The sequence below is a fragment of the Argiope bruennichi genome, chromosome 6 (genome assembly GCF_947563725.1).
Source record: "Argiope bruennichi chromosome 6, qqArgBrue1.1, whole genome shotgun sequence".
In the NCBI taxonomy this organism is placed as follows: domain Eukaryota; kingdom Metazoa; phylum Arthropoda; class Arachnida; order Araneae; family Araneidae; genus Argiope; species Argiope bruennichi.
Window position 1 is genome coordinate 112,607,909 of NC_079156.1, and position 25,076 is coordinate 112,632,984.

Here is a 25,076-nt window from a genome sequence, read left to right on the forward strand (position 1 = left end):
CTCAGTAAAAGCTGCGAAATATGATTTTTTTGAAAGTCTACAACGCTCACTGTTTTTTAATGTTGATAACAACTGATCTCACTTTATGATTTTTTTAAATCAAATAATGTCTTAGAAAATTATCTACACAACATATTTTTTCGAAGTGCGACTTCTAAAAAAAGAATATGAATATTATTATTTGTAATAAATATTAATGAATATTTATTAAAAATATATTTCTGACAAATTAATAAGAAGAAAACTTAAATTCATAAAAAGTTAATGAGGGAAAGAAGAATAAATAAAGAAAGAAAAATACTGAGAGAATTTCAGCTCTGATATCTCAAAATTTAAAGGGAGAAGAGTTTGGTTTTAGTTTTCAAAACAATTAATCAGTTGTGTGCACAGTGCTCTTTCTTGGACTGCGGAACGGCTAACCACGATCCACGTTTCTCTTGTTTGTTGATTTATTTTCTGTCTTCCCTTTACTAGTTGATTTTTTTCTTTTGTTTTTCATTGATCATCAGATTTTCAGAATGATAAAGTAAACAAAGGATACCGATCTTCCCGAGTGCAAAAATTAGCAAATTAGATTAAAAAATACATCTTTAAGAAAATAATTTAAGAAGGTAATGATTGCTCTAATGGACGAGCCGCTACTTTTATTAAGCAAATCAAAATTCCATATTTGAAATAGAAACTGATGCAAAATTCGTTTTAAAAGGAATAGAATATTTGAATAAAACAAGGAAAAAATTGTTAAAGTTCTAAATATTTTAACAAAAAGTAATAATCGCATAATCTTAGATTTGGCCTCAAATTCTTGAAGTCAGATTGTTATGATTGTAAAATATTTAGTAATATTAATCATAGGAAAAAAAAACTGTACAATTAAGATTCCATAAAAAAAATAAAACTAGATTTCCGGAATAAATTTTGATTCCATTTTTTTAATGACTTTTACTACAATTCAAGCGTAATATTTTATGCAGACGATAATAACTCGTGAAATCTCTATAAGCATTTCGTGTAAAGCCGGCGGTTACCGTTTACCTCAAACAAACGGTTTCTGGTATGTTACGCTTCATGTCAAACGAGAACAAAAACGTGACAACTTTCACTTTTTTGCAAAATCACTTTGCCTTCGCTTAAGCAGAACATTCGCTTTTACACAGTGTAGTTCTTCGATCAGCATTCATCAACCTTGACTAATGCGTTAATATTCTTGATTTTGTATTAGTGTAATAAGGATGATGGTTTGTAACAGTGTAATATGGATTCTTGATGGCTATTAAACAAGATGTTTTACAATTGATTTTTATCATAATGGATCTTCAATAAGATTGTTAACCAAAAGGATTAAATATAAAAAAAATTTAATTTATTTGATGTGAAAACAGCAAATTATATTACAATTCCAGTGACTAAAATATAAAGAAAGAGATTTATAAATTTAGTTCATAAAGGTAATTTTTAACATTAATTTGTTTCAATTTTTCTTATAATTTTCTTATAAGTAGTTATTTGGTAATTATAGCAATTGTTAATACAAATAAAAAATCACAGGATTATTTGTCATTTATAGATTAAAAAAAGAAAAGAAAAGAAATATTATGTTAAAAAATGAGCAAAGCTTAAAAATACACTTCAAAAAATGACTAAAGAACACTAAAATATAAAACGATGTACTTTTTTAATCACAGTAAGCTACATTAGAATGCATATTATATTAGAATGTATATTATAAAAGGTAATTAATTTTAAATAAATAGCATCAACTTGAAAACTGCCGGTGCTTATCTTTGATCTAGAGACATCAGATGCTCAATTAACTTCAATTCTTGCATAAGAGCTTACGTTCTGCATGTAAAAGAGTCATTAGATTTGATGAAAGTTCATTTTTTACGTAATCCTTACGCTCACAAATTAAATTTCATTGCTTGATTAACTATGATAAAAATTTTATTATTTTATAAAGTTCAAGCAGTGTAGTGATTTATTATTACAATGTTACTGCTTTTTGCCGTTTTCAATTTATTTTTAATAATTAAAAAATTAATTAATTGATAATTTATGCTCTATTTTTTATGTGGACACTTAGATATTTTAGAATGATAACTTTAATTTAAAAACTGAGTATTTTAATTGATTTTCATCAAGAAAATAAAGTTAAGAATCAAGTCTATTTTTTCTGATTTCAAAATACTTTGTATTTACCTATTGAAAGACGAAACTAATAATAATAACAAATAAGCAGCGCATTACTGAATACAAGATCATTCTTCACTTCCTGTACAAATTCTATACGCGCAAATACAGCTTGTACAGATTCTTCATATTTTATAAATATCTATTCTATAAATTATATTTTAAAGCATATTCTATAAATATCTATTCTATCTGTCAGCGAGCTTGTAAAGTGCCATAAGTCACAACACAACACAACAATATCTATTCTATCTCAACAACTATATTTTTTTATATTATTCATTTAAAGATTTATAATATTAAAATTCTATCTTATTCACATATTAAATTATTCTTTTCTGTGTTTGAAATAATATCACTATTATCAATGATATAAATATGCACAACAATCTTTTTCTTTTCAACAGTGAAAATAATAATAATAATGAAATTAACGCTATATTATTGACGTAAACAACAAAAATATTCAACAAAAAAAATCTTAATAACAATGTTTTAAAAATTGTTTCAGCGTCTGCGGGTAAAAGATCATAAAAATGAATTAACAAATGTCTATTCCCCGTAATGCAAGTAGTAAATCATGCTGTATTTATATTCATCTGCCATTATACTTTAAAACTAACATTTAGCATGGAAGAAGAACTAAATCCCATCCATAAGCAATCTGATCCTCTTGACTTCATTGCCGTAAGAGACACCGTTGAAGAAGATATTGTAGATTTACAGCCAATGATGCCAACAGCAAAGGACAATTTAGAAGAAAATGTCATCAACGCAGTTGCAAGAAACAATTTGTGGAAAGAAAATAAAATCCCTCCAAATAAGCCGCAAGAATATTATGAACCATTCGAAAATAAAGCAAATTTCTTTGGAAATCAAATGTCAAGGAATAATAAAAATTTTAGGCAGGGAAATGTTGGATTATCATCTGACATAATGCAAAGTCATCTGACACAAAATGAAAATTTTCTCTCTGATTCAAGAACGAATAACAGATTTGCGAAGGGAATAGACCTTAATGACTTTCCGCTGAATCTGATCAAGAAATTAAATGGTCTAAAACGAAGTTCGACGTATAAACGTAGTGAAGTTGTCGCCCAAAACCTTGCTTTCGATAGGTTTTCAAACCAGAAGAAAGTTCTAGAAAATAATCGTCATCGAAAAGTCAAAAACCTTCGCCATGCTAAAGACTTTTACAGAAAACCAAGTGTTTCACTCTGGGGCAACCATCAATTTAATTCCCCAAGGCAACGGTTTTCAGAAGACCTCATGTATCGAAGAAAAGTTTCAGACTACCCTAGAACACCTTTTCAAATGAACTTTAAAGATAAAAAATTTCAATATCATAGGCCGAAATTATATCAGAATCAAAAATTAATTTTCACTACACCATCCAGTGAGCCTTTAATAAGAATTGTTCTTAATGGGAATCAGAACACAAGCAATAAACCTGGTTCTTCAAATATTCATTTTCCCGATAAAAAATTATTAAATCAATTTGCGAATTTCATCGAAAAACTGGATAATAATAATGTTTCGAGCACAATATTATCACTGGATATCGAAGAAATGGGAAATAACACAAAGAAAAGAGAACAAAATTCAAATACTGTGACTCCTCAGATAAAAGAAAAGAAAACTGTAGAGAAACAAATGGATGGAATGCAATTGAAATCTGAATCAGCATCAAGAAACCAGCAGTTAGAAACTTATTCGGAAAATATGGCAGATACCTATTCATCAACCAAAATAACTAATTCACCTTTGAAACTTAAAGAAGCGAATGAAACAAATTTGTCAGAGCCTTTACAAAAAACTAAAAGGACAAATATGTTTGCTCCATCTCAAGTAAGTGGTGTGAATTTGAATCCTTTGACGACAGTATCTCTTTTTAGTAGTACACAAATAAATGGTACAACCGACGATGTAATTCAGATAGAACTTTTTGGTGATTTCGCAGCTTATTCTGTCATTGGAAGAGAGAAAAAGGCTGTGAAAGAGAGAAAGAGTAAAGCATTACTCGAATATTGGAAGAGGGCTGATTTGATTCTAACAGGGTTAGCTGGTTTCACAGGATTAGTCCTCATAATTGCATGCATAACTTACGGGCAATTCAAGAGGAAAAGACAAGCAAAATATGAAGAGATTGAAAAGGCCAATGATACCAAAAATGGCGAAAGTTATTCCAAGAAGGGTTCAGAGAAATCTTATGGAATTTTTAAGAATATTTTCAGATCTGCGAAGAAAGACCGTACAAAGAGACTAGAAGAAGAAAAATTAAAAAGAACGAATAGGAAAGAACGGTATGATTCTCATGTACAGAATTCAGGTGTAACGAATTTTGGAAATTTGAACAAAACAAGAAATGAAAATTTTCGAACTGAAAGAAAACGTTCATTAAGCAATGATCATGTGAGATACATCTTAAAGGATATACCGCAAGAAAAATATACACTTTTCGAACTAGAACATCCTCAATTTGAGAATGAAAACTTGATTGAGGTGTCAAACTTTGAAAAAGGTCCTGAGATAATGAATCAAAAAGGTGTCTCTGATAGAAATATTTGTAGAGCAATCTCTAGAATTAACCAAGAAAGAAACATTGCATTGACTTTCGACAAAATTGACGACTCCCATGTCATGAAGACTGAAGCATTTTCTAAACCAATACTAAAGCATTTTTCATCAGAATCTTCAATTCAAAATGTTTCCCAAGACAATTCTGAACCGGAGAGTAATGAGACAGCCATGCACAGTTCTTCAGACAGTGCAAGTAAACTAAATAATCTTCCTTCACTTCCTAGCGTTTCAAGTTAAAAGTCAAAAAGATGCAGGCGGATTATCGATTAATTGATGAAAATGAAGCTGATTATTAAAGTCGAAAGATTAAATGAAATGATAAATATGTCTGCAATAAAACAATTTGTTTATTCGAAAATCAGATGGTAACTTTGACAACTTAAATAACATTTACATGAAAAAATTATGAAAGTAAGCTATAAATTGTAGAACTTTGAACACTAAGACTTTAATACACAATATTCAATATCTTTTTAGATTTATCAACAAAAAACAACTTCTGTATTAATTGAAATCAATCGAATTTACTGTGCTTTCAGATTTTTTTTTTTTTTTTTTTTTTTTTTTTTCCTAATTTGGAATCCTAAAATTCAAAGCCGCGTCGTGCTTTTTCTTGGAACTCTTACCACGTAAAATCTTAATAATTCGTTATACAAATAAATAATTTTCTGCTTTTGATACGAAATACATGCATATTTTACAGTGTTATAAATAAATGCTTGAGAGAATTTTTAAAAATGGAAGCTCTTTAGAAAAATTTCTCTGAAAATTTTTTATATTTCTCTATCGTAATTCATAATTTCCTGCTTAAAACCAACAAATTTAGCATGGTACTTGATTTTAAAAAAAACCTTGAAAGCATAAAACCTCCTATATAAAATAAAATTGAATGTGACAATGAATTTTTGTAAATTTTTAATTTTCATTTCAGAAACACACTATTTCTAATGTTTATATTTATTTTTTTTTCTTTTATAAATCGATAATGAAAAATAGAGTTCAATCTAGCTGAAAAAATCTTAGATTCACTTCTCAAATTTACATGTTGGTTTTAAAATAAAACTAACAATTAACTAAATCTAGTTTTTTAGAATTTTTTTAGCTTTAAATAACTGATTTTTTTAATAAAAAATAGGCATAATAAAAATAGGCTTTTTATAAAAATAAAAAAAAAATACGCATATCACCGTATAAGTAATGAATATACAATACTAAAATACAATAATGGATGGGATTTCATTCTTAATTGTATATTTCCTAATTTATAATTTTGAAGTTTTTTTAAAAAATAGTTGTATGGTTTACTAGACGTATAAAAAAATATAAAGTAACGTAAAGAAATGTGTAAGATAGACGTACATACATTTGAGTTTTTAGTAGATGTGATGTCATGGGACTGGCCTCCATTGAAAAAGTTCATGTGCATAAAATGCACAGAGCATATGAAAGACAATTAAAATAACAGAGCTTTAATATCTGAGAATTCGTGAAAAACATGGACATGAAGCTATGCCAAAAGGATTCAGCTGAAATTAAATATAACCAATATCCCCGAAGAACCAGTTATTAACAATGGCGACAAGTATGGAATGAAAATATACATATATTTGCTTTATTAGAATTAGAAATGAAATGAGTATTTACCGAAGAAAGTTATATTCATAATTGGACGTTTTCTAATTGCCAATGTATTAACCAGCAAGAATTTTGACTTTTGCATTAATGTGCTAGTATATGTTTTAAATATAGATATTTAAAATAATTTCTGATGTTATTTAGAACAATTTTTGATTCAGTTAAAAAGTATTATTAAAATTTGAATCATATATTAGTTACAGTCACATAATTGCAATAAATAATTAAGGGTTTCTAACTAATTTAAAAATCTTATTTAAATATAAAATGATACAAAAAATATCAGAAAGAAGTATTTTTTTTAATAAATTCGGTGACATTTTTTAATTAAATGAATCCTAATCATGAAAATATTCCAAACATTACTGACGTTTGAATTGCTAACTTAATTTGGAAGAATTAAATGAAGAAGTGAAGTAAAAATCCGAAATAATCCGGAAAATAATTAAATTTCTTAGAACAAACCAATACTTGGAACTTGGGAAAATAATTTCTACGAAATATACTTTAAACTGATTATCAATTAGTAAAATCTTTTGAAGTGATATTGTGTAAAAGAATATGATGCAAAATAACAGATGATTAAAGACTCTAAAAATGAGAAATCTACTCTATTTTTTTCTCAATTTGAACACATTAGCAATTATAACCGACTTAAAAATACACCGACTTAAAAAAAATAGCATCTGACTCCTTGTTATTGTAAGTGGTATAATTCCCACTGGATGATTTTCAATTAAGGTCAGCCGCAAAATTTTAGATTTTATTTCGTTGCTGATAATAAAGTGTACTTATTATATCGCATCTACTGATAACAGACGTCTACGTAAGCTACGTCTTATTCCGTCTACGTATGCTAATGGGTTAACTATTTCCTATTAAAAATTTAAATAAATATCGATATCAGGGAAATCAAAGAATGCTTTTGTTCACAATTAAATTATTTAAAAATTTTAGATGTTAAGGATGTTTATCATGGTGCAATAAATCTCTACATTATCTTATATTAAAAAGCATACATTTAAAAGTTAAGTTCTTAAAATTACACTTTATGTATTTACATATAATCTTCAATAATATAGTTAAAATTTCGAATTGTTCCTTTCTTAATATAAAATTTATATTGTGAATAATTTCATTAAATTTTTTAAATATAGATTTAATATAGAAAATAATTTTTTAAATAAACAATTATTGAAAATACAATTGCGATTTTTTTAGGAATTTATTCTTAAGAAATAGATATAAATGAAATGATTTGTTAATTTAAAAAAAAAATTCCATAAAAATATTCATTAAAGATCACAATTTAAAATTATTATAACAAACTTTTATTTTTATAATTTAAATTCAAAAGAAAAGGGTTTTAATTAAAATGTATTAAATATTTTTCAACTACTTATTGTCAAAAAATCCGAATAGATAGCACATCATAGCATATAAGAATTTTTCTTAATATTTTCAATTTTATGAGATACATTTGATAAAAAATTCTTATTTAAAAAATATATAAAAAATTATAAACATGGAATACATACGGGTATATGGCCAAGGTGTTTGTTTCCTTATGGCTTGAAACGCTCTGAAAAATGCCGCCATGCAAGGACCAGATATTTTAACGTTAGTATGTTTCCGAACGATATCCGCCATCATTTTTTTAATTGATTCATCTACAAGAGCTTTCGTTAAGTAATCAGAATTATTCCAGACGACGAAAACATGATCAGGATGATTAGGATTCTGAGCAATTGCTTCATAAGAATTCTCATTGTTTTCGGCGGTCTTCGGCTCATCTTTGGCAGCGAAACTCACTTGGAATAAAATCAGAAGAAAAAGCGCGCGAAAAATCATTCTTGATTTTTCAACCATGCCACACTCGGAAACAGTTAATCCTTTTTTTGAAAAAATCTATTGAAAATGAAACCAGAAGAATATCCGCAGACTTCTTATGTATGCTTAATTTTCTCCCTTTATTTCGCTCTAATTCTTCTACTTAAGAAACACGTGGTTTTTGTAACAACCACACATATTGCAGCAAACGATATTAAACTTTTTGTTTGCTTTTACATGGATTTAAATTCCTGGAACTACTGATGCGTGAGGTTTTATTCTCTTTGTATCATTTGCCGCCTCCATTAGCAATGAGAGGAAGTACTAAGTGAAATTGAGAAATTTTGTGAATGATATTTTAGTTACATTCGAGTAAGAAGTGATTTGGAATTGAAAAACCATTCGAGATTACTGTGAAAATAGCCAGGTAAGTCAATTCATTTTCGATATTCTTCTTCAAATTTTTGTATCGTTTAAAGTGTCAAGTAATATAACTGATTGGAAGTTTTGAAATATCTATGAAAATCAAATGAAAGCTGAAAAAGATACACATTATATCTACATCATATTCTTAACCCTAATACATTATATCCTTAACTCTAATTATTGAGAAAATAGTTTATTAAATTAAATTAATTTAGAATAAGAGTTCCTAACAGCTTAAATAACTTTTTAGCTTTTAAATTTTGTTAAAATGCGATTTTAGAAAAAAAATTGTGTATGGACTAATTTTTTAGTTGATATTTTTTTAAAAAAAAAGAGTTTGATTGAGATGAAAAATGCTGTCATTATGTTTCTTGTTTAAATTTAAATTTCGAGACAAATGATAATTTACAAATGATGACCGATTTCGTGAAAAATGTGAATTTGCTTCTAAAATCAATATTTAAAATAACTTTTTTAAAAATTTCCTTTTGTGAAATGTAAAAGTTTTTTTTTTTTTCATTTGTAATATTCTAATGCCGCACCCCTTTTTTTAAATCCATTTCTTTAATACATAAATTAAATTTTCAAACACGAAATAACTAGAGAAGTTTCACGCATTTTGAAATGGAATGAAGTCATGCTCCTATGACACGTGTCGAATGCGTTGCGCAGATTTAATTTTAGTTTCGGTTGCACCGCTTGCAAGTGGAAACCACGAGATTCCACGAGTGGAAACCACATGAAATGAGAAAGTGCGCTTATTAACGAATCTCCAACTGAGCAATAATCATGAAAACTAGGGGAGGGGGTGTTTAAAGATTTATTTTTAGAATGCTATTTTGACCTCCAAATAAATTTGAATAAAAATTGCCAAATGCTTGAGTTATAAAATATTAAGAAAACTATATTATAAATAAATATAATTGGTCGGTTTGCTGTCTGCTTCCTTACGTTTATTTAGTAATTGCAGTCTCTATATTTACCGAGAATCTGTTTAAATTATATCGTATTCAAATGCAGATATGTAGCAGTTAGCTCTTCTCTATCTTTACTAATAATACAGGATATATTATATGTGTTTGTATGTGTGTAATGACGCTCTATGGGACAGATAATTTGATTTAGAACTATCGAATTTGGTACAAATATACTTTGTGTTCCTCAGTGTATATGCATACAGTGTATCTTGGGGCAATTTTTTGAAATTTTAATTAATTAAAAATTAAGAATAAGCATCTTTCCGTGATAAATCCAGAAAACATTGTTCATAAGATGGTTTTTACACCATTTAAAATTTTTAAAAAATTGTAGTTTTAATGATGGTAATTTAATTGTCCCGTTCATTTTTTATGAATATTGGAAATTTTTTAAGATATGCTTTGCATTATTTTTAACAATAGATTTTATTTTTGAACTGAGGTTTAAATCGTTTCCATAGTTCTACCAAATACGTAATCGCATGATTTTCTTCCATTGTAGTAGAGTAAAAAAGAATTATTCTGTTTAATATCTATTATGTAATTCATGTCTCAACTAATTACAAAGATAAACATGTATGTGTGCTGGAGGTCTACAGACCAAATCGTTTGACTAACAGATACCAAATATTTTGGGAGGTGGGAATATGCACCTCGAAGCTATTTTTCAAAATTATTTATTAAAATTTTGATTAATCAAAAATAAAGCTAAAATTTGATTTCTGCAATAGCTTCCGAAAAACACAATACTACACAAACATGAACTTCGGACAGTTTCAATTTTTTTAAAAAAAAAAATTGTCTTTTTAATGTTACCTGTTAAATAACCGTGCAAATTTTTACTGAATTCTGGCAATCTTTTTAAAGATATATTTTTGTCTAATTTACAACAATTGATCATATTGTTGTCCTGAAATTCAAACCGTTGTCATTGTTTCGTCAAATATTTAATCGCAGGATTCTCTTCCATCGTTAAAAGACAAAGAAGAATGATTCTGTTTAATATATGTGTAGGTTATAAGATGAATGAAAAACTGAAATTACAGTATCTCAAAATTTAAAAAATAAATGCACAACATATTTACGTTTCTAAAAGCGCTATGATGATCTCCATTACAAATATACATGTGCGCATTGAATAGAGTATAAGCAAGACTAAATGGGACTAAATTCTATAAAGATAGTTCATAAACACAGTGTACATAACAGATATAAGCCTATTAAAATAATACACGTTTGATGTCTGTCACAAATTTATGCCTAATTTTTTTAATTTTATTTTTTTATTTATTTATTTTGTGTGTGTGTGTGTGGAAGAGGCGAGAGAATCACGACCATTAAGTTATGCATAAGAGTTGACAAAATTAAAATGAAAATAAACGAAAATAATTTAAATTAAATAAATTAAAATAAGCAATTGAAAATAACAATAAACTGCAATAATTGAAAATAAATTCAGCCAATATTCCTAGAGAACCAGATAGTCGCTAGTTGGCTAGTTAAACATAAGGCTTTAAAAAAATTAAAAATATGAACTAGAAAATATAGAACATGAGAAGGTTTTTAACAATTTGTAGATGATGAAGTGATCAAATTTTACTGATGAGGAAGAAATTAACTAAACAAATTACGAGGAAATAATATCTGGAATGTGTCAATCTAATTCCGATGACGTGACACAGATGGTTAAATATTTAACTCAATAAAGAGCAAAGGAAAAACTGAACTTAATTGAAGAGTTAGGGCCATATTTCATTAAAAAAAAAAACGATTGTAATGAAACAAGCGATAAGTTTTAAAAAAAAACTTCACAAGCACTTAGCCCTAAATGAGAATTATCAGAAACTTTCTATTTTCAAAATAGCAGTTTTGTCACAAAAGATAATTCATAATAGAAAGCAAAATAATGTTGTGAAAGTTCATAATAATTTGTCAGAAAATTTTAAAAATGTTTAATATTATAATATGCAATTTAGGTAAATCATCTTAAGTAAATCAAGTAAAAAGCAAGCATTCTAAAATAATAAGTTTATTTTATAAAAGGGCACAATATAAAGAAAATTTTATGGAAAGGATTTTATTTAATATCCGTGTACTTTACATCTCTCTTACTTATAAAGATGTGTGTGTACACGTGCGTGTGTGTGCGTTCTTGCGTGCGTGTGTGTGAGTGTGTTGGCGTTCTGTAGGTAGATCGTTTGAATTAGTGCTACAAACTTGGCCTATATATACATAGGAGTTCGGTTATATGAAACTCAGAATATATTTTTTTGAAATTTTTTTTCAAAATTTTAATTAATTAAAATTTGAGCTAAATGTTTTGCAATAATTTCCGAAAATCTTGTAGCTTAAAAATGAATTTCACCTCGATTCAAAATTTAAATATTTCTCTTTTTAATCATACCTATTTAATAGCGCTGTAAATTTTTTAAAAGTTGCTGAATTTCGATCAATAAATTACTTTGTTGCCTGAAATTCAAATCGTTTTCATTGTTTCATCAAACATTTAATCGTCTGATTTTTTCCCATTGTTGTAAACTAAAGAAGAAAGACTCTGCTTAATATCTGCTTTGTTTAAGAGACGAATAAAAAAATGAAGTTACAATATCTCGAAAGTTAGAATAGCACATTCTAATACTTAAAAGTGCCATGATGTCATGGGATTGGTCTCCATTAGAAAGGTTAATATATACAATGAACGAGATGTATGTAAGAGAATTAAAGTAACAGAACTTTAATGCCTGGCAATTTCCCGTATATGAATATGAAATTATATCTAAACGATTTAATTGAAATTAAATATCACAAACAACGCCAGCAAACTAATTGGTCTCCAAAGGCGACTGGGTTGAATATTAAAGACACGACATTTAGAGATTTGACACATATGAAATAAAAGTCTCTAATTATTATTAGGAAACATAAAGTCTTCAAAAAAGCTATTATATAACCAGTATTGTATTTAAACGCTCTACCAATACGCTTCGTCAACGGAATCATTATCATTTCAGATTTTATTGCATGTTTAAAATTAAATAGTTGCCCCTAACAAGTTAATAGTTCTTTTTTCATGAGAATATAATAAAGACAAAATATGGTTAAATAGTTTATTTAAAATTCGCAGCTTTTCAATAGGTAAATCACTGAGCAATGTGCAAACTTTTTTCATGTTATTTTTTATCAAACCATTTGGTCATGACTGATATTTCCACAATTCCACTACCTAAATCACTATTATATAAATTGGTTAAATATAACCAAAATTACTATAAGTTATTTTAACATTCTTTCCAATTTTTTTTCAACCCATAATATGTGCATATACTATATTAATTCTATAAAGAAATTATGTATATATATATATATATATATATATATATATATATATATATATATATATAATTAAAAATATTTTAATTTTTTTTAATTTAAAAAAAGGCCTTAAAATTGATAAAAAAATGCTTTGAAAATTTAATTAACAAAGCTAAAATTTTTAAAAAATTGTGCTACATGACATATTATTTAGAAATTGCATATTAATCGTTTGAAATTCATTCAATGGATATTCAAACATATTTCCAATTTTTGTTATTTCCCCCATTTGTTTTTTGTTGTATAGAATTTCCACTGCTTTCTTTAACTGTGACTTTTGAGCTCAATATAGTGTAGTAGGTATAGTATAGGTCTTTTAATACCTTCCAAAATTTTTATTTCTCTTATTAACGCTGTTTATTTATTATTTATTTTTGCTTATAAATATGCTGAAAAGTAAATATCAAAGAATCCAGAATTTCAAAGATTTTGTGTTTTACCAATAATTAAAGTTACCTGTTTTATTTTAATTGCAAAAATAAAATATTCTTTTATAAGCAATGTGTGCTTTGAAAAGTTTGTGTTTTTCAAAATTTCATTTGCAACTATCTTCTGAGAAATGTGTAAATCTCTGTTACTTCCTCTACAAATAGTAAAAGAAATTACGAGTGCACGTTTAATGGCGTCAATTAAATTGGCGTGACATTTTTTTCTAATATTTTTTTGCTTTTAACGAAAGATTTCATTATTACAAGGAAATTCAGATCATTTTCATTGTTTAATCGAATATTTAATCAAGTGATTTTCTTTCATAGTTGAAAGGATGAATGAAGAATTTTCATTAATATCCATTTTAGTTTGCATAAGCAATAAAAAAAATCAAATTACAGCGCCAAAACATTTAGAAGATATACGAAATTGGATAGTTATGTTTTCAATAACACACTGATGTCACGAGACTTTATTCTATTTGGACGTTTTATGTAAGCAATAAACAAAACTGGAGTAAGGCTATTAAATTGACATGACTATAATGAATGCAATACTCTAATGCTTAAAAACATCTTGTTAACGGTATCAGGAACTACGAATTTACATAGGTGATGTGACTGAAATTAAATTAAAACCAATATTCCTGGCAGACAAGCTGATCCTAAAAATAAATCTAATAAATCTGAATTTTTTTAAAAAAAAATTCTGAATTAAAACTTTTTTCTGGAGCACTTTTTTAGGGAGAATATCTTTGAAGAAATTTAATTAAATAAAACAAACCTCAACTGTAAAAAGCTGAATGAAAAATAAGAAATGTTTAAAATCATTAGAAAGTACAATTGAGAAATTATTAGTCTTTCCTTCAAAATAAGACTTCTAATAGTTCTGATTTTAGAATAGAAACAAAAATCAAATTTCCGAGTTTGATAGAAACGTAAAAGAAACTAAATTAAGACTCTGAAACTGTTTTATAATGTATTTCGAATTACCTCGAGATTCAGTTTTGGTAGTCGAAAATTTCCTTATTATAAAATACAGGAAAATTCATCCTTAATTTACTTTTAATTAAAAAACACGTTTTTAAAACATTTTTACAGCAACAATTGCAATAAAAATTAATCGCTACTCGCGGAGTTGCGTTTTTAGAAGAAAATAAGCAATCTAATGCAAGTAATGCATCAAATGCAAGTAATGCATCTAATGCAAGTAAAAAAATGCTCCATAAACATATAAAGCTAACTCAAGCTCCAATAAACGTATTTCAACAAAAATAATTTATTTTTATAAATATATATATATTATAATGGTTTTGATATTTTAAAATATAAATGACACTTTAGCAATCCATAAATGTAAGAAAGGCCTTTTCCTTCTATAGTTTTTAATCCATTTTTTAATCTTTTTTTATTTTAAACTTTACTGTCTTTAAAAACGTATTAATCCTTTTATTTTTATCTTAAAATTCCTTTCAGTCTATTAAATTTAATTTTAAAAAAATTACTTTTTAAATGAAAATAATATCTTTCAGAAAAGTTCTGTTTATTTCAAAAATAAATTTAAAATATTTTGAATGAACAAAATCCAAAATTCTCATTTTTTGTGACGAATTATAAATATACATTTAGCATTAACTTAATAACAATCCTTACGATTTAATTTCAAATAAAAAATACTTTAATATATATTTATTTATTTAAATAGCTTTTATATTTTTTGTTGCGCTTCATCAAAAGTAGTTCGAACTCCAGGTCTCCGAGAAAATAAAACTTTATAAATATGTAAATTCCTTTTTATAATAAATGCAGCTCTTTTTTCTTAATATTTTATATCAATAATTATTTAAATAAGTAGTATATATTCTTCCATTAAAAATGACTTTATTCTGTAACTGTGGTAATAATATATATCGATAGTTATCTAAATATGTGGTATGTATTGTTGCATTAAAAATAATTTTAAGTATCCTATAACTGTGGTTTCATCAATTATTTTAAATCCATATCAAAATCTACCTTTTTCTCAATAGCGTGGTGTTTTATATATGCTTAGCATTCATAGTATATTTGAAACTATAGATCAGATATGATCTACCTGTTGCATATTTTTGCTAAAAATGTAATACTTGCATTAAATATTTTACAGAACAATTGAAAATAAAAGCATTTTTAATGTTTCTTTTTTTACTAAAATTAAAATTCTGAAACATGGTAAATTATTTAGCAACTCGATTAACGATAAAGAATAAAATCCCAATTTCATAAGCAAAAGGGTAAAATTAAGACTCAATGTAAATTGTAATATTGTATAATTTAAATTGCATTGTGTGCATTATGAAATTGTACACTATTTTAATAATATTATTTCAAAAATTGTATTTGATTACATTAAAAAACTTGAAAGGATCTTAATATTGTTAACAGTTTTTAAATGAAACTCCTAAAATTCTTTAAATGACTTAAAATATATCTAAAAAGTAGTTTAAAGTCCTTACTAAGATAGGGCCACAGTTTCCCTTGTCTCATCCCCATCAGCATCTTGAACATAGCAGACATGCATGGTCCAGACAACTCAACACTCGAGCTACTCCTTATAACCATGGGCATAAGTTTTTTCATCATCTGTTCGACACTTTCTGCTAATTTTTTGTCCGTGTTATTCCAGCTTGCATAAATATATTCCGGATGATCGGGATTTTCAAGAATTTTTTCGATTTCGGACATCTCTTCATTTTGCCGTTTTACTCTTGTAGCCGAAACGGTTCCATAAGCTATTACCAGAAAAACGGCAGAAAGAATCACTTTCCACTGACCGCCCATGATTCTTCCTTAAAAATGATCTCTCATCTAAAAAATCGCGGTTCGTAATGACCAGAAGTGTGGTCTTCTTATGTAGGAACCATTTTCTCTTAAAATTTGCTCCACTTCTGCGTCGACGTCACTGACCATGTGACCGATGGGGCCAATTAGGAAAGAGAAGATACGAAAACGAAACTCATTACAGACGAAAGTTTTTCGCTCGATTTTCGAATCGCATTTATTATTGTTTCAATTTTTTTTTTTTCCTCCTTAACCACCGGCGTTTTGCAACTCTTCTTACTTTTTTTCCTGCATTTGTCAGCTGTATCTGGGTTTCGTAGCCAATAACGTATCCCATATTTTACCTGTAAATACGCAATTCGAATTCAGATTACGATTCTTTTACTCGATAGATTGAGTTGTTTGAACTCCAACTATTATCTCCTAAAAACTCTATTCTTGAAAAAAAAAATTATTTCTATATTAATTCATATTTAAAACTTTGCGATACATTTCTAACCAGATTTCCTATATGAAAAAAAATTATAATTATTAAAAATATAACTTGAAATTATTTTCAAAGTAGATAATTTATTTAGCTTTCATTTGAAAATTTTGAGATAATTTCTTCTAGGAATGTCATCTATGGTCACCTGTTCCCTCTACCCCATAGCATTTTATTTACAAGAGGTTCTCAATATAAAACTTGACAATATCCTCAATTAAAATAATTGAACTGATTTTATCCATTTTTACTTACTTTCTTATTTCTAACTAATAAGAATGCTCTATATTGTGCAAATATTAATTAAAATAGTGTTTTCATTTGTTTGAATAAGAGATAACACATCAAAGCTAATTGACAGGACTAGATTAATATGATGAATGAACAGTATGAGTCGATTGAATATATATTTAAAAAAAAGTAGCCTAACTTTCTATAGAGAACTTGATTATGTAAAACGCAGAGTCCTGATACGAAGTTGATCAATAAATCATTAAATGGCAAAAGTCAATTAAATTTCATGTGTTATTCATAATTTTAACTCGATGAATGAAAATTATTTATATTAAGGTGTACGTAAACACTTGAAACTTCGAAAATCGTTCAAAATATCGAATATTTTTTATTGCTTCAAAATATTCTCTGGCCCTTTAGCTTTCAAACGATACCAAGATGTTGTCAATATTCGGAATATTTCTCGAGCTATAATTATTTTTCTTGAGGTACTATCACTAAAAACTCTAGTTTCGGTATTTTTTAAACTAATTTTATGAAGAATGATATTTTTTTCAGTATGTTGGTTCATTCAAACAATCATAACTCAGCAGGGAATTGACCAATATTTATATATCAGAATAATCTGTATGAAACAGTGGATGTTTTGTGCCTCAATCAAAGTTATATTTATAGAAATAAATTTTTAATAGCTGTTTAAAAGTTAAAATTACAGAAAAAAAAATCCCGCTTTTTTATTCATTGTTGATGAAACAATTATTAAAAAAATATATTGAATATATAAACAATTATTAAGGAAAAATATTTTTATAACTTAATTGTGGCAGATAACATGAAGACTAATAGTGGGCATAATTTTCAACTAGAATTGTGTGTCTGTACAAATTAGAATTTAAGATATCATGTTTCAAAAAATAGGCTAATTAGTTCATTAAATATTATTTAATTAATTAATAATTAGTGTAATATGGTTTTTTCTCACTGAAATGAGTTTAAACATATATTAATGATCTACTGTGAAAAAACTGGATTTTTAAAGTTAAAATTTAAAAAAAAATCTTCTAGTTTGTACGTACACCTTAAAGAACACTTGTGCTTGAGTCGTTGTTTCAAACAATTGTATTCTTACTTTCTGGTATACGTAGTATAGAGAAAATAGAGTAATCATTAAAAAATTCGAACTCAAAATTCTAAAGAATCTCCAGTTTTAGATCTCCCTGTTCGAGAAACACATTTTTGGAAAATATTCGCCTGTCTGTCTGTAACAAAGATAACTCAAAAACACTTTGATCTAGATGGATGAAATTTGGTATACGGTCTTTGCATCAAATTTTGAGCAAAATCCGCTCTGAAAAATCAAGAGAGCATAAATTACAAATTCAATACACAGAATTAACACCTGTTGTCTAGACAACTATCAAATTTTGTGTCAAATACAACAAAGGATTGACCGTCTGTCGGTCTGTACTTTCGGAAACATGCAAACGTCATAACTCAAAGACGCAGTATATCAAATTTAGGTGGGGGATTTTCCGACTACAAGTGTAATTTTGTGTCAAATTTTTGTTTCAATCAGCTAAGAAAAATATGTCTAAAACTCAAATTCGATTTTCAGATACTATTAACCCCATGCCAGGGATTCATCGCTAAATAACTCGATGATAATACGATGGATTCTGTAATAATGCTGCATTTGCGCAAAAAGTTAATATTTCGTAACTATTGTACGCCAATTGTTATATATTTTATAGCGTTCTCTGGTACGACAAATTTATTAAAAAGTATACGAGAAAGTTTTTGGGTGACCATTTCCGTTGCTTAATAATACTAATTTAATTATTAAACAAATTTTTCCATAATTTCGGCAGATTTTAAATATTTTTTTCTATAATTTTCATTTATAGAATTTACTGTTGAACGAAATTCAAGCATTTTATTGTTTCGCGAAATATTTAATTTCGTAATTTTCTTCTGATGCTGAAAGTTAAAGAAAAAGGATTCTGTTAGAATGAGAGATACTGAGCAGTTTACATAAGAAATCAGAAAGTGAATTTTCATCAGTTCAAAAGACAACATGCAATTTGAAATAGCTTAGACCTCCGGACTCTTAAGTTCCTAATGTCACTATCATATCTTGCTTCTCATCTCAATTTGGAAGGTTTCATGTGCACAGTCAATAGAGAAAGTTTGAAGCTATTAAAGTAGCGAAACTCAAAAGCTATTAAAATAGAGAAATTAAAGTAATGTTTCCCACAATTTGATAATTAAAAAAAGTTTTGTTAAAGAAATTATGAATATCAAGTTATGCATAAGAGATTTAATAGAAAAAAAAATCATAATGAATATTCTTGGTAAACCAAGAGTTGATAAAAGCATGGCCAGCAATTTATTTCTTTATTAACCGCCAAAAGTGGCTAGTAAAGAAATACATCCCAATTTTGAGAGATCAGAAATTTTAAAATATCCTATTTTTTATTTAAATAGAGGACGTTTTAAACTAAATCAAACATCCTATATTTTTTAAAAAATCGACTAACAAATCTAAAAAAATCTACACAAAACTAACAAATCAAATCTACACAAAAACGCATCAAAATATCTTTAGATAGTTTAATTTTTATCTACTATTTTTTCTGATAAAAATCTATAAATATAAATTATAGCATAATATTTTTAGCTTAAATAACTAATTAGCATCTAGCACTATTATGCTAGTACTTTCAATTTGAACCAAATGTCTACCACTAACCAATCCTTGCTTTTACACACTTTCTATAGACGTAATGCACGAAGTTTCGATGTTAGGGTATTCTCATTGAAATATTTTTGGGAGTTCATTTAGAATAATCCTTTTTTGTATATATGTGTGTAAATATTTCAAAAAGATTCGTGTTCTAGTTCAAGTTAATACAACGTTTAAATATTTTACCAGAACAAGTTATGATAAACTACGCCGAAATGTAATAATAACTCATGAGCTATTACAGTTATAAAAAATGTCTAACAGAATTAGTTTCATATCCTAATGAGTAACATAATTAAAACCAACTAAATTAACTCACTTGACCTAATATAAATTTCAAATCAGTTCGCAACTGTTGACTAATTAGTAAATTGATTTCAAAATTGACATGTAAATTATTTAAAGAATGAGGAAAGTACTTAAAAGTACAACGAAAAGAGTCTTTCATGATATAAAGCACAATCATGAATCTATTTAATAAAAACAAATTTAAAAGAGCATTTTAAAATGCTTTTGAATCGAAAAAAGAATTATGCATAAATAAATGCACAAATTAAAAGAAATTACATATGCATTCTGTGTCTTTCAGTTCTATTATTATTTTGCCGTTTCAATATTAAACATTATATGCAAAATCTCGTGTATTAAGAAAACATAACTTCTGATCTATCATCATTACAAAATTGCCTCTTATTATAAACAGAAGCAGAATTACAACTTTTTGATATAAAGGAATCTTTAAATATATAAGTAGATTATCTTAAAAATTTAATTTTTGTGGGCAGTGTTGTTTTTTATCAAGCCGATTAATTAACTGCATTCCTTCTCAAGAATTGCAATATTTTAAGTTGACGAACGATGTCCAGTAATCTCTTTTTATTCGTCACATTTTTCATTTGTATATATAGTGAATGAAAACTGCGATAGATTGACAACAAATTCATTTTGCCAAACAGATTCTATTTCACTAAAAAGTTTATACAATAACTTTATTGTTTTTTTTTTTAAATATGAAACTGAAAGGAGTGTTACTGTTTTAAAATTTAAAAAATGGAACCAGTTCATATTTACATTATGCATTTCAAATGTATTGCATCAATTTAATTTTGGAGGAGAAAAAAAGATGCTAAGCCAGAGATCAATGTGAGAAGACAATGTGAAGTTAGATATTAGATTATTTATACAATTCATGTAACTGTCACTTATCAATAACATGCAAATGTGACTTCATATGAATCGATTTCATTGAAGATTAGCTTATATACGTACATTGCTCACGACGAAATAAATTTAAAGTTTTTCACTCATCAAATTCAGTTAATCGCCACAGACATCCATTTTTTGTTCTCCAGTATTAGTGAGAAAATTTCGAAGTACTAAAGCAAAAAATTATAATGGCATGTGCATGTGTATAAGATTTTTAATGCAGAAGAATTCTTTTTACATAATTATTACAATACACAACATCTTTTGTCATTTTTTGCAATTTTATTTTAATTGAAATGAGAAATTATGTTGGACCGAATTGATCTGCAGTTTCTCAAAAAACTGCTAGCGTTACAAATGACTTTTAAGAACCACATAAAACTAATTTTTTACCATACATAATTGATAAGTTTCAAAGAAAATTTAAAAAAATATTTTAACTTTATCCGCTGCATCTTACACATATGACAAATTAACATAAAAAGGCTGCCATTTTCAAGAGCAAATTTCAATCTACATCGACCGTTAAAAGCACGTACGAAAGCATATGCATGTATCTTTGAATCAAGTTTTAAGTTACTGAAAATCTCAAAACAAATTACAGATTTAAAGAAATATTCTTTTAAACCAATAATGTAAAACAAATGCCGACATGTTTGTTTGCACAATGAAAATATAGTTTTTAATTAATCAGAAATTAATTATTAAATTCATTATCTTGATATTTTTTCAAAAATCTTCCGTATACTTTACAATATCTGAATAAAACATTTGGTAGAAAATCTATTGAGTAGTTCAGTTTTCCGTAGGAACAAAAATAAATAAAATGGCACACAATATCGCAAATTTAGAAATAGATAAACCACACATTTACGTTTTTAAATGTACCGTGATAGAACTGGATTCCATTAAAAAAAATTTTGTAAACTATAAATGGAACTTAAGTAAGATAATTAAAATAAAACGTCATTAAAGTCAGACAATTTGGTAGAACCATGGACATGAAGTTATATTTAAACGATTGAAATCAAATATAACCAATAATCACGGCAAACCAGCTGGTCAACTAAGACGACGCTAGTAATAAAGTGTATTCCTAGTATTATTATTGAAAAAATTTTACAGACAATTATTTTAAAAGTATTTAATAGTAACTGATAATTTGTGAATTGAAATGAAACGCTTAGAATCTAAGAACACTCATAACTATTCCTTTTCTATTTTTTAGTTTCATGATTATTTCAAACCATTATTCTTTTAATAGAATTACGGATAAATATCGATGTGCTATTGTTGTTCACTCCTTTAGAAAAACTAGCAGACGGTAAAAACTTTTTTTTAAAACATGTTTTTAAAATAAAGTTGGATTTTTTTCTGCTTCGGTGGGTGCACAAATCATAAATGAAACTTCTTTCATATCACTTTCTTTAAGCTCCTTCTTCCGTTTCCTTATCACTCATTTCTCTTTGCCAATGACAGGGGTGGGCATTTTGCTTCAGGGTTAAGTCAAAATAGACAAACGGATTATTTATTTATTTATTACAGTTCTAACATTGCTTTGGAGCAAAATCTTACTAAAGCACATTTTATTTTATTTTATGTTTGACAATAAAAGAAGCATCTCTTTAGATTAGTTTATCTCTTTAGAAAAGAAGATTAATTTTCTTGCAAAAATGCAAAAAATATTGAATGCACTCGAAAAGATAATTAATCTAAGAGCTCATTTACTGAAATTAGAGCCTCGATTTTTTATTCTGATCGGCAAATGTTGAAAAAATCCCCTGCCACTCCTTTTGTTTTATGCCCCCAATTTAATAATCAACGAAATCGCTGCTTTCCCTACATCAAATTAAAAGGCATTCTTCATAAAGTTTCTTATCTCTATCTTTTTATTGTTTTAAATTATTGGATTTTACTTTTTGATATGATTCTTTAATAACTTTTAGATTGGATTTTACCATTGACTACTTTTAGCAGATTTTACAGGTTGACAGGTCCTGGAAAATGAGGCAATTTAGAAACAAACTTTTAAAATAAGATCAACTCTCACCATATGTTTAGCGCAGTTTAATCATAAATGGATCTTGCGCCAATAAACTCCATCAAACCAAACCAAACCTTTTATTTTATGCTGTCACCTGGGAAAGGGTTCTGAGATAATCTAATATTCGCTTGCTAAACTTTTCTAGAATTTTCACCTCCATATTTTAGATAAAAATCAAAGTTGGTTGGTTAGTTGATTGGCGCAAGAGTCATATTTGGCTATAAAATTCAAATTTTTTGAAACAATTATCTGTTGAGCACAATGTTAAAATGAGTAAAGAATTTTCCAAATAAAATTTCACATGGATCAATCGGTAATGTCCCTTTGAATTTATCCAAAAATTAATATCTTCAGCGAGAGGAAAGCAATTGAAGCTTTTGTTCTAACATCAACATCCAAAAAAGAAAAAGATGAAAAAATTAATAATAACGTATCCTCACATGCAAGCTCACACCCAATGAATCCTTTCTCCACCTCTGTTGTTAAAAAAAAAGGTTGAATTCACTATTTTATTCCTCATCGTATCCTCCTCTGTTATTAAAACAGGGTTGAATTCGCTATTTTATTGTTAAAGCAGTAAATTGAAATAAAATGCTTCATTGACGATTCGTAATTTCTACAGAAACTGTATGGTTTAGCTTTTTAATTTAGTTTTAGTTATATTAACGTCCCGTAACGTAACAACAATAGGACTATTTTAAGACGGACCTCGCATTTTTAAACCACGGTCAGATCATGAGGACGACACCTGAGCTGGCACCTCCTTTCTAAGCTTCCGTATCAAACCGTCGGCACGTTTGGCCTTGACGGATTTAACGCGCATAAGGACAGCTTACACAACGGTCATTCGATCTCAAACCAGAAACCCTCCGGTTCCGAAGTCGAGTCCTACCATCAGTCCACTGCGGCCCTAGAAATAGCATGGAATGCTTTCTATAGAAATATCTACAGAATAAGTTCTGTAGAAATATCTATAAAATGCTTTCCATTTTTGAATTGTTACATTTATATGTATTCGAATATATAGACCGATACACAAACTTTTATCAGATTTGGTTCAAATTGGATACAGATTTAGCCAACATATAATAAAACTGTTATCAAATTTTATTAATTTAGCATCATAATTTTTAAGTGAAATAATTCGTTTGTACTCGAATGGGCAAACAGATAACTGTTAGGATGAATTTTGTCCAACATTTTATAGAAATCTTCAAATTCAATGAAAAGACTACATAATGAATTTCCTTCATCTTCTAGTTCAAAGACTTTTTGTATTATTAAATTCATAGACGAACATAATTGAAGCGATGAAAATTTCTGAGTCAAGGAGATGTGAAATGTGGAAATTCGTCTTGAAATCATGAAATGAAAATTTTTGATGATAAAAATACTTTCCCATAATATACGCCTTTTGTGAGAAAGTAAATTTTTCTCTAAAAGAAACAAAATCGTCTTTCCCTGACAATTACTGTTATTTATCGTATTGTAAGTGCACAAAAAGAAAATATTGCAATCTAAAAAAAAAAAAAAAAAAAAAAAAAAAAAAATTTAAAAGTTGAAATTGAGATTTAGATGAATCTCCATATTTCAAACTTCCTTTTGTCCAAGAAATACGTTTCCAGAATTATTCCTAGCAACCAACGAATACAATAAAAACACTAAGATATGAAATTTGGCATTCAGATTGCATATTCAATATTCAATCTGCAATTTCTATTAAATTTTGGACGACACCCATTTATGACAAATCTGTTTGTCTTTTCATCCATCAATTTTGTAAGAATAAAATAGATTCTTTCTCAGTTTTCAAGAAATTGAAAAAGACAGACCACCAATGATAACATATCTACGAGTTATAAGCTCTCATACGAAATAAAAATTGGTGAAATCGAACGAATAGTTGAGGTTGGGGGCCGATTCTTTTATTTATCTTAAATACATAGATTATTTTGATTGAATGATGTTTTAGATAAACTAGTTTCAGGATGGATTTATTATTTTGTCAATGAAAGATTAGGCTTTTTGGAAGTACTTTTATCAAATGCTTTTTATCTTCATAGTTTCAATAAATTCTTAGTGTTAGAATAAATATGTTGTGCACAAA

General features: G+C 27.3%; 1 protein-coding gene across 1 annotated transcript in view; it reads right to left on the reverse strand.

Annotated features, from left to right (window-relative positions):
* The window catches only part of LOC129971070 (nose resistant to fluoxetine protein 6-like), a 96,165-nt gene extending 79,855 nt beyond the window's left edge, over window positions 1-16,310 (reverse strand). Inside the window, exon 1 of the mRNA XM_056084541.1 lies at window positions 15,934-16,310. Within this exon, the coding sequence (XP_055940516.1) occupies window positions 15,934-16,258 (325 nt within the window). The 5' untranslated portion in view covers window positions 16,259-16,310. The remainder of the gene's footprint in view (window positions 1-15,933) is intronic.
* Window positions 16,311-25,076: the final 8,766 nt, after the last annotated feature.